General features: G+C 36.8%; 1 protein-coding gene across 2 annotated transcripts in view; it reads left to right on the top strand.

Annotated features, from left to right (window-relative positions):
- samtor (S-adenosylmethionine sensor upstream of mTORC1) overlaps positions 1-12,000 on the top strand; it is a 68,808-nt gene that overhangs the window by 43,369 nt on the left and 13,439 nt on the right. For both annotated transcript variants that reach the window (XM_015352660.2, XM_015352659.2), the window contains one exon: positions 6,022-6,136. In XM_015352660.2, the coding sequence (XP_015208146.1) occupies positions 6,022-6,136 (115 nt within the window). The remainder of the gene's footprint in view (positions 1-6,021; positions 6,137-12,000) is intronic.

The following is a 12,000-nucleotide window of genomic DNA, read 5'->3' as shown; positions in this document are numbered from 1 at the left end:
TTTAAGTTTTGTCTTGCCAAGGAGTCATCCTGCTACATCAGAAGTACTGTTATTTGTGTAGGTGTACATCATAAGACTGATTCAGTATGTTAACTGTGTCTCTAACTTTGACATGTATTGCTGTTTTTATTACAATTGTAGTGTTGGTCATCTTGAATTCAGAGCCTGATGCTGATCTGAAGTTCTGTTTTCCAGTAACAAGTACAGAGATAACTGTTTAATTTTATGGTACTTCTGTCTCAGATGTTTTTTGCATTACTGAGAAGGTTGTGTCCCTCATGCACATCCACTTTGTTTACGGTACAAAATTGCATGGTGTGGCTTGAGTGTTTAGAGTATTCGCTTTGTAGCAAGGTAAAGAAAGTTCCCAAACTAGAGATGTCTGTGCTAAGACATCATCTGTGTCAAGTGTGTGCATAGAATCAAATTAAGTATTAGTCATTTTGCTTGTTTTTAATCAAACCTGAATTGTTTCAGTATCGTAAAAATAAATAGGCAATCTGTTTGAGTCATCACGGCTTCTAATTAAATAGGTGGTTGCTGTGTTTTCCAGGTACAACCTCATAAAGTTTCTTGATACCTGTTGTGTAAAAGAAAGGAAGTGGGGGAAATAAGAGGAGACTAGAAAATTCCTTATTTTTTGGGAGTTATTCTGCAGATTACTATACATTTAAAGGACTACCTGAAACCCTGGAAGTTTAATTTCTGGGGACTATAGTGTTGTTTATCTCTAATTAATTAATGTGATGATGAAAAAACAATGACATTAAACTAATTGCGATTTTTGGGTAAAATAATGATTGAATTATTTTGATTTAATAGTGTATAATGCTGCAGGCTGTGGCCTGGAGTTTAATTTCTGAGGTGTTCTCCCTGTGTTGGCGTTAGTTTCCTCTGAATTTGCTGGTTTTCTCTCACAGTCCAAAGATGTACTGGTAGTTTTTTGGTTTCTGGGAGGATTGGCCCTGGTGTGAGAGTGTGTGTGTTGTGTCTGCGTGTACACTGTGATGCACTTGGCGTCCCATCCAGGATGTACCTGGCTTTGTGCCTGCTGCTTGCCTGGATAGGCTCCAGCTCCCCTGCGACCCTATATTGGATTAAGCAGCTAGAAAATGGGTGGATGATACTGTAGAGTTAATTGAAATTTACATTCTACTCCCATTTTTATTGCAGTTTCTAACAAGTTAGATCAGAATTATAAACCAGTTGTGTAGACAGGATAGCTCTAGTTATCTAAACTTCCAGGTCCAAAATTGGGATATGTATAACTTTTTTCAAAACATATTGATTTATGAAGACCATAAACATCTGTCTCATAATATTTTAATTACTTTTCCAAAGGAAGCCCATAATTGTGATTATTTTGTGACATCTGTGTGGATTATTAGTATTCAGTGGAGAGAAGATGATAAAAAAAATATAAAACCATGTGCCAGAAGTAGAACAGCTGCTCTGTTCTTTGCAACAATCCCATAGGAAAGAGACCCGGGGTGTTTGTCTTATGTCAGAACTATTCATTTGGGTTTAAAGGCAGTCCAAGCTCAATTCCTGGTGTTCAGTTTAGTGTTCAGTTACGTGGTTGCTCTGCTTGATCCATCATCCGAAAGCCTCTTACATCTAGTAAGGGTTCAACACCTGAATTTTTGAGAAGCACAGGGCTCCAGGCAAAAGTGCACCTGCACAAAAAGCCCGTCCATTGCCAAACATGCACATGGGCAAAATAAAAGACATCAGTAAACCTGACCCATGTGTCTCTGGAAGATGGGAGAAAACCTACACATATCTGGGAAGATCATGGAAAGTCCACACTGTGGTCCAGATGAGAGTCAAACCCAGAGCCCAGGAGCTATGATGCAGTTAACTACCATGCCACTATGACACCCCTCCATTACTGAATTAACTGAGCAATTTTAATACATCTATTCAGGCTCCAAGGTGTGTTACAGGTTTCCCATTAAGAAAATGGATTTAAGTAATCATTTGTAAAGAATCTGAAGAAAAGTCCTGTATATATCTAAGAAAATAGTAAGGTTAAATGTTTTATTGCCTACTCATTTGGGGGGGGGAAAATACTAAGGCCTCCAGGAACTGAATTTGAGACCGATGTTGTAGAATGAGTTGCAGCTGTGTTGCACAGCTGTTACAGTCATTAACAATGCATAATATTATTTATTATACCTGCGTTGTATGTTGCATGTAAATCGGCTAATATGACTAATTCTCTGATATGTTCATATGCCAAGATGATAAATTAGATATTATTCACACATTTGTTCTCGCAGTTTATTTGTATTTTAGAACTGGAGTAGGCAGTTGTCAACATGGTTTTCTTCCATAACTCCTAAGCCAGGAGCAGTAAACGAGCAACTGTGGATGAACTACTTTGGTGTTCCCACCCGTCATCTGTAACAACCAGCCAGTCATCATTGGAGAAGGGCTGAGTGACCTTTCCAGGAGAGTGAAGGAGTTTGGAGGAAGCTGGCTCAAGGAGTAATGCATCTCTAATAGAGATCAGTGAAAATTTGTCAAAAATGAGTCCGCACCAGTACCACATGACCAGTAAGGCACAGCGACTTGGGAATGATCTCGAACCAGTAATGTCTGGACTACATGGCTTCTGTTCCAAGGTAGCACCTTCCCTGATGCTTGATGTAGAATTGGTAGTGGCGGACAACTGCTGTGAAGGACATGCCTCCCACTGTACTACCGTCTAAATAACGCTGTCCTCGGGCTCAATGCCATCATTTTCATTCACAGCAATCTTTGCCTGGCATGTCATCCACTCCTGGCCTTGCCCAGCATCCCTTATTGTTGCCAAAATAGCATCTGACCATTGTCAGATTTGCGCGCCTAATGCCCTGGAAACAGTAGTTATTCATCAGGTTGAGAGACATTCACGCAAATAAATTGTACAGGAAGACTTAGTATGTCAAAGCAAAGTTTATGGTTGTTTTCATCATCTTCCTTGAACGGGTTCATGTCTCGTTCTCCCCTGTTTCCAGAGACTCATGTGAGTAGCATCCAAGTGAACTGAGTGCCACGCCTGCCTGGCTTAGATACAGCAGTCCCTCCAGCTGTACCAGACACATTCAAATGTTACAAAAGATGTATGGATTCTGTCCTTCATTCTTTGAAGCTTCATGCAAGAATGTGCTTAAAGCTTTGCCCTTCAAAAAGAATAATGTTAGATTTAGGCGTTTTTTTAGACTGTTAGGTTTTAGATTGTGAATGATGCATTTAGGGGTTTAAATTGAAGTTGCCCTAATAATGGCTTTGCAAAACATTAAGAGTTTCTTATGTTAGGAGATGTCTCTTTATCTGAAACATGGAGACCTGAACAATATAAAAGTTTCCTATTAAAGAGCCACCTTCAAGATGTTTATTTGACCTGCTACAGCAATAGCTTTAGAGAAACGCAATTCTTGGAAAATGTTAAAACTGTTGATTGTTACTAATATCAAAAGCCTTCTCTAGTCTAATGTTTTTTGAATGTTTTCTATAGAATGTGCTGGGGTGTCAGATGTAGCCCTCAATAAACTCTTAATCAAATCTTATTTTTTTAATAGGAAAATGATAAGAGAAAATTCTGCTGTTGTATTGACATTGGTCATCTGAGTGAACTATAACATCCATCTATATTGATTTGATTAATGCAAATTGCTGTTTTCCCTAGCTTTTCTTCCAATTTCTTGGATATGGAGAATCTAATATAATATGTTGTTTTGCCAGTCTAGTAAGATTGTTAGGTCTCTGCCTGAATCCTGGTTTCTTTAAGGTAAGCAATAGTCATGTACTTCATTGGCTCCAGTCTTGTAGACCGCTGTGTCTGCTAGTTTACATTCCAGCTCACTTCATAAATCACCTGTGCTGATGCCTCATCCACTTGCTGTTTAGCTATTTCCACAAGGTTCTGGGTTTTAGGAATACTTTTTTTCTAGTGTATCGTTTTCAACAACTTCAGCATGCCTGGCGTAGGTGGTCTTTCCTCAACTTGATTGGAAGAGTTTTCTCCCTTAATCCTAATTATGTAGATCTTAATAGGTGATGAACTTAAGATAAACAGGTACAGGCGGGAGTAACCATTATGATTCCTGTTTTTATCTCGAATAATCTCAAAGCACTTTACATATAGCATGGAACTCACATCAGCCACTGCTGAAGTACAACACCAGCCTGGGATGGTGGGTCAGCCGATGAAGCAGAGAAGTGAGAAATCACTTCACCACTTGAATTAAGAGGGAACTTGAGGAAGGCCAGAGTGAAATTTAGCTAAGACACATAGCTGTTCTTTTATCTTTAATAACCAAATAGTCCCTAGCTCAATGTAAGACAGGGAGTGAGAACACTACAACCTTATAGCCGGATCTGGCCATGTGTGATCTTTTCCTTCCTTGGAGTTCTAGTAGTTATGCAAATACCCTGTTTCTAAAAACAGCACATTATAAAAATGCAATGAATCAATCTTTATTGCATTCACTTTAATATGAAAAAATTCATAATTAAAAATTATTACACGTCACGCTGCTTTACATAGGATGCTGCATGTATGGGATGTGTTGCTTCCTTTCTGATTTCAGCTGGTGATCACAGTATAAAAGATAGGAGATAATAATAATGGTAACTAAAGGTTTTTTTTTTCTTCACAAATATGGACATGAAGGTTATATGATTTGTCAGGATAATATTGGTCTGTTAAAATAGTACAACAGGAATTACCATCTTACAGCAAACTGTAATTGTGGCAGCATCTGAACAGCTCAGGAAAAGGCAGGGAAAGCTACAAAACTCACTTCTGAATTAAAACCTCAGTAAAATGTTATTGTGAGACAAGCTACAGTTCCAGAAGCAACTAACAGGCAGGTTTGATTTGGTGCTTAAGATAGCTAAACAAAATATGCTATTTGCCTGAGGCAGATGTTTGAAACAGTGCATGGTTGAGGCTGCTTGCCATGAACACCAAAAACATCTGAGAACAGTGGTTTTTCACAGAATAGCATTACTCGCCATGTAGACGTTATTGATGGAAGACTTAAATTTATTGTATGAAAACAAACAGCGTGGACTCGGGGGCACAAGTGCACTGTTTCATGGGTTTTCACACTGCCTGACAGGGCTCAGCCCCAGACACTGTTACAATTAGACTATCGACACAGCAGAGATGATCATTGCCCCTCTTGTCACCTGTGAGACTTTGCATGTCTTTTGGGGTTCGTTTATACTGCATTTCTAGGGGTCTGAGAAATACACGGATGTTTAAACAGTGAAACCTTTTGAGCATTTCTGAGCATTTCTTTGTTGTTATTTCAAGAGACCCTGGCAGTTAAATAGGTTTAATATTTTTAAAAAAATCTCCATTTAAAAAAAAAAAGTCAGTAAAAAAAAGTGTCTTATACAATTCAGTGTTTGCTTCTTACTAGATACTGCTGGAATGCCTAGAAAGTCTTGCCTCAATTGATTTGATTGACAGTTTTTTAAAAGAATTATTATTGTTAAAATTGCAAAAGACACAAATTGCTATGCATAAGACAATACTGTTAGAAGATTTGCTTAGAAGGCCTGGAATTAATTTCTCAGAAATTAGGCTCTTAATTGTTTCTGTTCTGTGTTTCTGTTCAGCTGGAACTTGAGATAAATGTTATTATATTGTGACAAAGCTGTACAATAAAAACTGTCTGCAGATTACAAACGGAAGGTTGCTGATGAATTGGTTTGGAACTGTAATGGATTTGTCTAGGAGGAAAGGCTATCTCCAGCTAGTGAACTAATACAGAATTGTGGTTTTCTATTGTCATGATGTCAAGCAAACTCACAGTTACCTACCAAGCACAGCAGTTGGTTACTGGGAATACATCCATGTGCAATGGAATTAAAATCACTTCAGTGCATTTAATACAGTGTGAATACTTCATCATTGTATAGAGTGTATGAAATACCCTTTTCTTTCTTTTAATTTAATTTAAAATGCATCTTAAAAAGTTTAATAATGTTCTACAACTGTTGTGCTGTCATTCTGTTTTCTAGGATGGGTTACCAATCAGGAAAAATTCGTTTGCTGGATGTGGGCAGCTGCTTTAACCCATTTCTGAAGTTTGATGAATTCCTGACTGTGGGCATTGATATTGTGCCTGCTGTTGAGGTATGTGGTTCTCACAGGATTTACTCTCCAGTATAAATTAAGAGAAAAGATTTTGCTCTGACCCAGAACATTAATCTTGTGCACTGTAGTGGACAAAGTGGAGATAAATAAGGAGATCACTTGGTCTTAAAGATCTATATCTTTAATCCTTAAACAGACAAACTTAGGTAAATACCAAAAAGCTAATGAAAACCATTATTGGTGCTGCTCTTGCTAATCATCGAATGTAATCAGGATCAGCAGGTTTAGGAAACCATCCAGAGATATTAGTGTAAGGGTTATAGTTCTTAACTGTAGGTAATCGGTCTTGTTTGACTGTCTTTATAATAATTCATACTTTGCATATGTATTTGAGTGCTCAAATACGCAACACTCAAATAAATATGCTCACTGGTACTCAACATGATAGATATTCCTGTGACGTTTTACAAAAACACAGTCTGAAAAGGAAAAGCAGCTGCAAAAAAGAATTAAATGAAAGTGTTAATTCCATCAAAGGGAAATGCTTTTTTTCCCTTTCAATCACAAAGGATGTGATTTTCCAGTTATTTTAGATACATGTTTCATATCAAAATGCCCACTGGTTATTAAACATCAGACATATTCTGGCCAGTCTGTCATACAATAGTCTTTCAGTACATAAATGTCCTGAGCATATTTGTATTTGTTGCAAAAATTAACTAATTTTATTTTATTTTAATTAATGCCAGCCTTTACTGTAGACTTCCTGTGAAACTTACATCGCCCCTTTCATAAACGCTAAATTAGAAAATAAAACTGCGTGACTGAAGCAGTCATCCATATCCTTTTGTTGTTTCACTCTTGATTAATTGGTGGCTACAGAACACTGTTGCTTATCATACAACGTTTTTAAATATTAAAAATAACATATTAAAAATAACGTCATGTGCCTCTATAGTGAGACAGAGGATTGGATTTTTTGGACACGGAGGGTAAGATGTAAAAATGTTCTGAGCAGCATCCTGAATAACAAAAATAAGGCATGATGACCAAGGTAAATGTTCTTTTTCCAGGCTTTGGATAATTTTATTTCTTGATCAGTCGAATTTGAAGTTCAGAATTCTGGAAAAGCTTGGGACGTTAATAAGGAAATGCAGTGGGTCATGTTAAAATTTAAAATTGTATCAGTTTTCAGTAGATTTTTAAACATAATACAGTAATAAAAAAATCCTAACATAATAAAATGATATATCCCAACATAGCCTCATTTGCAGTGTATTCCTTGCCTAGATATCTGCTTTTAAAACCAAAGGTGTCTATATTTTTTGTGTAACAGCCTAATTATTTTTTTAAACCATAGCAGAATTTTTTATGCTTTTTCTTTGCATTTCAATGCTAAGAGCCTCTTAATTATATCATGTAGCTACAAGAATGGAACCCATAGCTCTCCTTCTCACGTGATAATTAAAAAGCAGACTATTAAAAGGCAAAATGAGGGGACTCTGAATATGTTGTTTCAGTTGCAAGTTCTGAGAATAATTTTATGGCAGGCATTTTAGTTAGTAAACAGTGCTGCTATTTTAATTGTCCGCTTCACACAGTTCTGTCCCACAATTTGTCTCTTCTACCGGATAACATTTCTCTCTACATTGAGAGACGCATACTGTATGAAACTAATGGGGGCGTCTGATATCAAGTGAAACAGACTAAAAGCCTTTTTAGAGTTTTAGTCTTGTTCATTACAAGAAAAGATTCCCAACCTTTCCTTGTCATTGAGCTATCAGAATAAGCTGGTAAGAATGAGAGAACTACAGTAGGATATATGTGCTTGTATGGTAAGAAATGCTGTTTATCTGTACTTTGGGTAATGAGAATGAGTGTTTTTATAATTTGTGCGTGTACAGTATGGTGCTGCAGCATATCTGCTAATAAATTATCACATGTAGTCAGTCATAAAGAAGGTGAAAAAATAAACATAAAAATAAGACATTGAGTTCTAAGATTCAGAAAATGCTTCTCTCTTCATTACTGATAATGAAACAAGGTGAAGGTTGACAGTGAAGGAACCGTTTTAGCATGTTCCTCTTTGTATTTTTTGACACGTGAAATGTCAAAACAAGTTTAAAGGGAGATTAAACCCCTTTAAAATAGTTTGTTCTCTTAATAAGCTGTCAAGGCTACAGACCTGACCTTTCAGTTTTTTTGTATCGCAAGACCAGTTACAACAAAAATTCACAAAAAAGAGGAGGCCATGTGGCCCAAGTAGCTTGTTAGGTTGCCAGTATCTGATTGATCTGAGGATCACGTTCAGGCATTTCTTGAGGGAAGCCAAGGTATCTGTTTCTGTAGTATAACTGAGTAGCTTACTACAGACATCCAAAACTTCTACTTGTGTAAAAATGCCTTGTTTTGAATATACTCTTCATAGTCTCCAATTGAGTCCTCTGGTTCATGTGTCACTGTTGATTCTGAAGAAGGCCACTGTAACTGCATTATCCTGTCAGTGTAGGACATTCATTTAAAACCAGGAGTGGAACTGGCTGGCTTTCCCTGACCAACAACAGCCAACTTTTACATAGTATTCTGAGTGAGGTCATCATAGCGCCTTGGTTTAAATTCTGTGCTTTGAGCTTTGTATCTTAGCATTCTGTTCACCTTTTATTTCTCCATCACCTTGATTTGAAGATGAAAATGTCAGCATAAACACCAAAGTTCATTTTAAGTAGTTTCTTCAAGCTCAGAGATCCCCCATCTTATTTCTGTAGTAAATATTTTTGCTATCTGCATGTAACATTTTGCACTTATCTGCATTAAATGTTATATCCAGAATGCCCAGAATTAGTCTAAATATTTTTTTAGAAGTTCCTTTGTTGCTTTGGTAGCGTTTACTAATCCTATTTTGCCATAATCTGGAAAATTTCATCACTTTAGTGACTAAACAACAATCTGTAACATTGATGTAGATCAGGAAGAATAGCAGTCATCATACATATACTTTCAGCTCGATGGCATCCTCATTTCTTAATTTAGTGAAAACTCTTGATTTCTGATTAAAGTGACACAGTATTCTTTCTCTGCCAAAGTCTCACCTTTTGGCACAAATTGCCTGCTGATGGGATGATACAGTGATAGTTCAAGAAATGTGAGGAAGCATGGGTCTGCTTTGCTGTTTGCAATATTTGCAGTGCAACCTGCAACTATTCATGGCTGTTGTTGGTTTTTACTGATACCAACCTCTTGATCTACACATTCTTTTTAACAAAATAGTTATTCACGTTGTGGGTAGCAGCAAATCTGTTTGTTGACTTCAGAGACAATAATGTCAAAAAGCCAAATAGGCAGTATCACTATATCCCACAACAACTACCTGCTTACATTGTCCAACAGCACAAAAACTCCTCTTGCTGTGATATTTGTTCCCCTCTGCTCATCTAATATCAGGACAGTTTCTGTAAACCTTGAATCACAATCATTGTCTCTTCAACAATTTCACCTTCTGTAAATGACTTATTGTTCCTTGTCTTGTCCTTCCTTTGAAATGCAACTTTTTTCTTGTTTAGCTTTTTAGACCGCAGACTACTTCCATTCTGTAAAATTCTGCTCAAATTTCTTATGAGCAGTAGTGAAGTGTCTCCCACATTCCCCAACAACAAAGCACACACTGCAAGTTGAACACTTGATTTCAATGCTTGTGAGCAAACCATTATTCTCAAACTCCAGATGGAGAAAGTAGGTCTTCTCCATTTTCTTTAATGAACCTGCCTTCTGTGTTCATCTTGATTCAAATAGGTATAACTTTGGCTCCTCCCAACAGACCAGCTTATAGTATTATTGTTTAGAAATTCCTACAATATTTCAAACTTTGACCTTGTTTAATATTTGCTGAAAAATTATTGGTTATATTTATGCGTTCAGATGCTTAGTTTCATAATTCTTCAGCCAATTAGGAAAAGACCTGTATGGATTCACCCTTAAATATTAATAGTAATAAACCCTACTATCTTAAATCTTATTATTATTATTTTTTTAACTATTTTCATATATTGGAGTAACTAAACCAAATTCTAAAAGACCCACACTGGTACTGAGCACAAGAAGAAAGATGTCCTGACAGTATAAATCTATTTTTGTTATCACTGTTTAGTTTATCACTAAAACTTAGTGATCTGCCCTGCTTTCTTGTTTTCACCCTTACAAACACTGGGAGATCCCTGTTGCTTGCTTTCAAGTCAGGTAAATGCCTGAAGTAGATAAATGGGATAATTTGGGGATCGTGTGGTGAAGTCATTTTGCTTTGCCTTTTTGCAAGACAAATTATCAGTCATGTCTGCTGAGTTTCAAATGGCAGAGCAGATGCTCAGTTTTGCTACCTCTGTGATTACAGGGGCTTTTGGCAGAGTGTCTTATTTATGAATGCAGAATATGGCGTACACCTACCTAAATTAAAGTGTAAAGAGATTAGCTGGCCATTTTTTTCCCTGCAGTGCAAGTAAAACACACATTTTTGCCAGCTTCATCGAGATGAGATTTGAAAAATCTGGGAACCTTTAGGCATTATTCATTTTATGCATGTTGAAGATAGAGCAATGCACTCAACTTCTCGTTTCCCACAGGAAGTTTTGAAAGTCATTAATGCCACATGAGGCAAAACATCAGCTAAAATGTTCACTCAGTTAGCAGGTTTCTTTAGGCTCTACTAGAATACTGATTTTTTTCCAATGCAAATATGGTTGTTGAAATAACATGCCCAGCTGTTGTATATTGGTAGCAAGCCACATTTTAATTTACATTGAGGGTTTTTTGGCCTCTAGATAAGTTAGCAGATGAGGACTTGTTGAATCCCTACCCCAAAGAACATAGCAAGACTTAGCAATCCTCAAATTTAGCTTAGTAGTTACAAAATATATATCTTTTTGTACAACCTTTGCAGCAGAAATGTATAGGAAATAGTACCATATAGTTGTACATTGTGACACCTCACAATTAGCAATTATTTATTTCAGTGTTGTATTGTCACTATTAAGAAATCCATGAAAAAAGGTGAAAGCTTTTTTTGTTCATTTACCTTAAGGGACTATACTACTTATAGTATAACAGTTTATTAAGGTATAATTAATAAGTTTCAAAAGGCTAGTACAGAGCTGTTTCAATATGTGCACAGAACTTCTCCATAAGTATTTTCCTCATTTTCCTCATTGTTTTCTTATGGTATTTATTATTTTGAGGTTAATGTTGAGCCTAAATGCTGCCCATTTTATTTTTAATACTATGCAGTGTATTTGTGAATTTAAACTCATTCTGTAAAAAATGACAGTAAGATTCCTCACACATCGCTAATTCAACAGTGCCCAGGCAGAATAAAACAATCAAGAGTTCTCTTAAGTGTGTTATGGCTTTCTCATGAAATGTGTCATCCCTGCCTGAAAGAGTAAGAGACACAAAGTTTCATAACATACTGAGGTTGTGTGCCAGAGAGATGGGTAAATTGGGCAGAAAGGGTTGGTATAGTTTTGCCATCCATGTAAAATATTTTAAGAGAAAGTTATTGAACACTTGCACCAACAATCCAAATAGGCTATCTATGCTGCAGGAATTGGCCCACCCTTTGCAATGACAAAACGGGTAGAAGACTGCCTGAAACTGACTGTTTTGGGAAACATGTCAGAGCAGTGAAGATCAAAGCCAATAGCTCCCAGTTGTACCTTACTCAGACACGAACACTTTCTGTCTGCATCCTTTCACAGGCATTCCAGGACATTTATGCCAAAAAGACACCAGAAACCAAACCGAGTTCATTTTTTAAGCTCATTTACCAGTTTTAGTTTTTCAAACGTCTGAGATTCAGCTCAGTCACTTTCTCACCTGCAGTGCCCATTCTCTCCTGTTCTTCCTTTCACTCTCCT

The sequence above is a fragment of the Lepisosteus oculatus genome, chromosome 7 (assembly GCF_040954835.1).
Source record: "Lepisosteus oculatus isolate fLepOcu1 chromosome 7, fLepOcu1.hap2, whole genome shotgun sequence".
Classification (NCBI taxonomy): Eukaryota; Metazoa; Chordata; class Actinopteri; order Semionotiformes; family Lepisosteidae; genus Lepisosteus; species Lepisosteus oculatus.
This window is presented reverse-complemented; position numbering and strand designations above follow the sequence as displayed.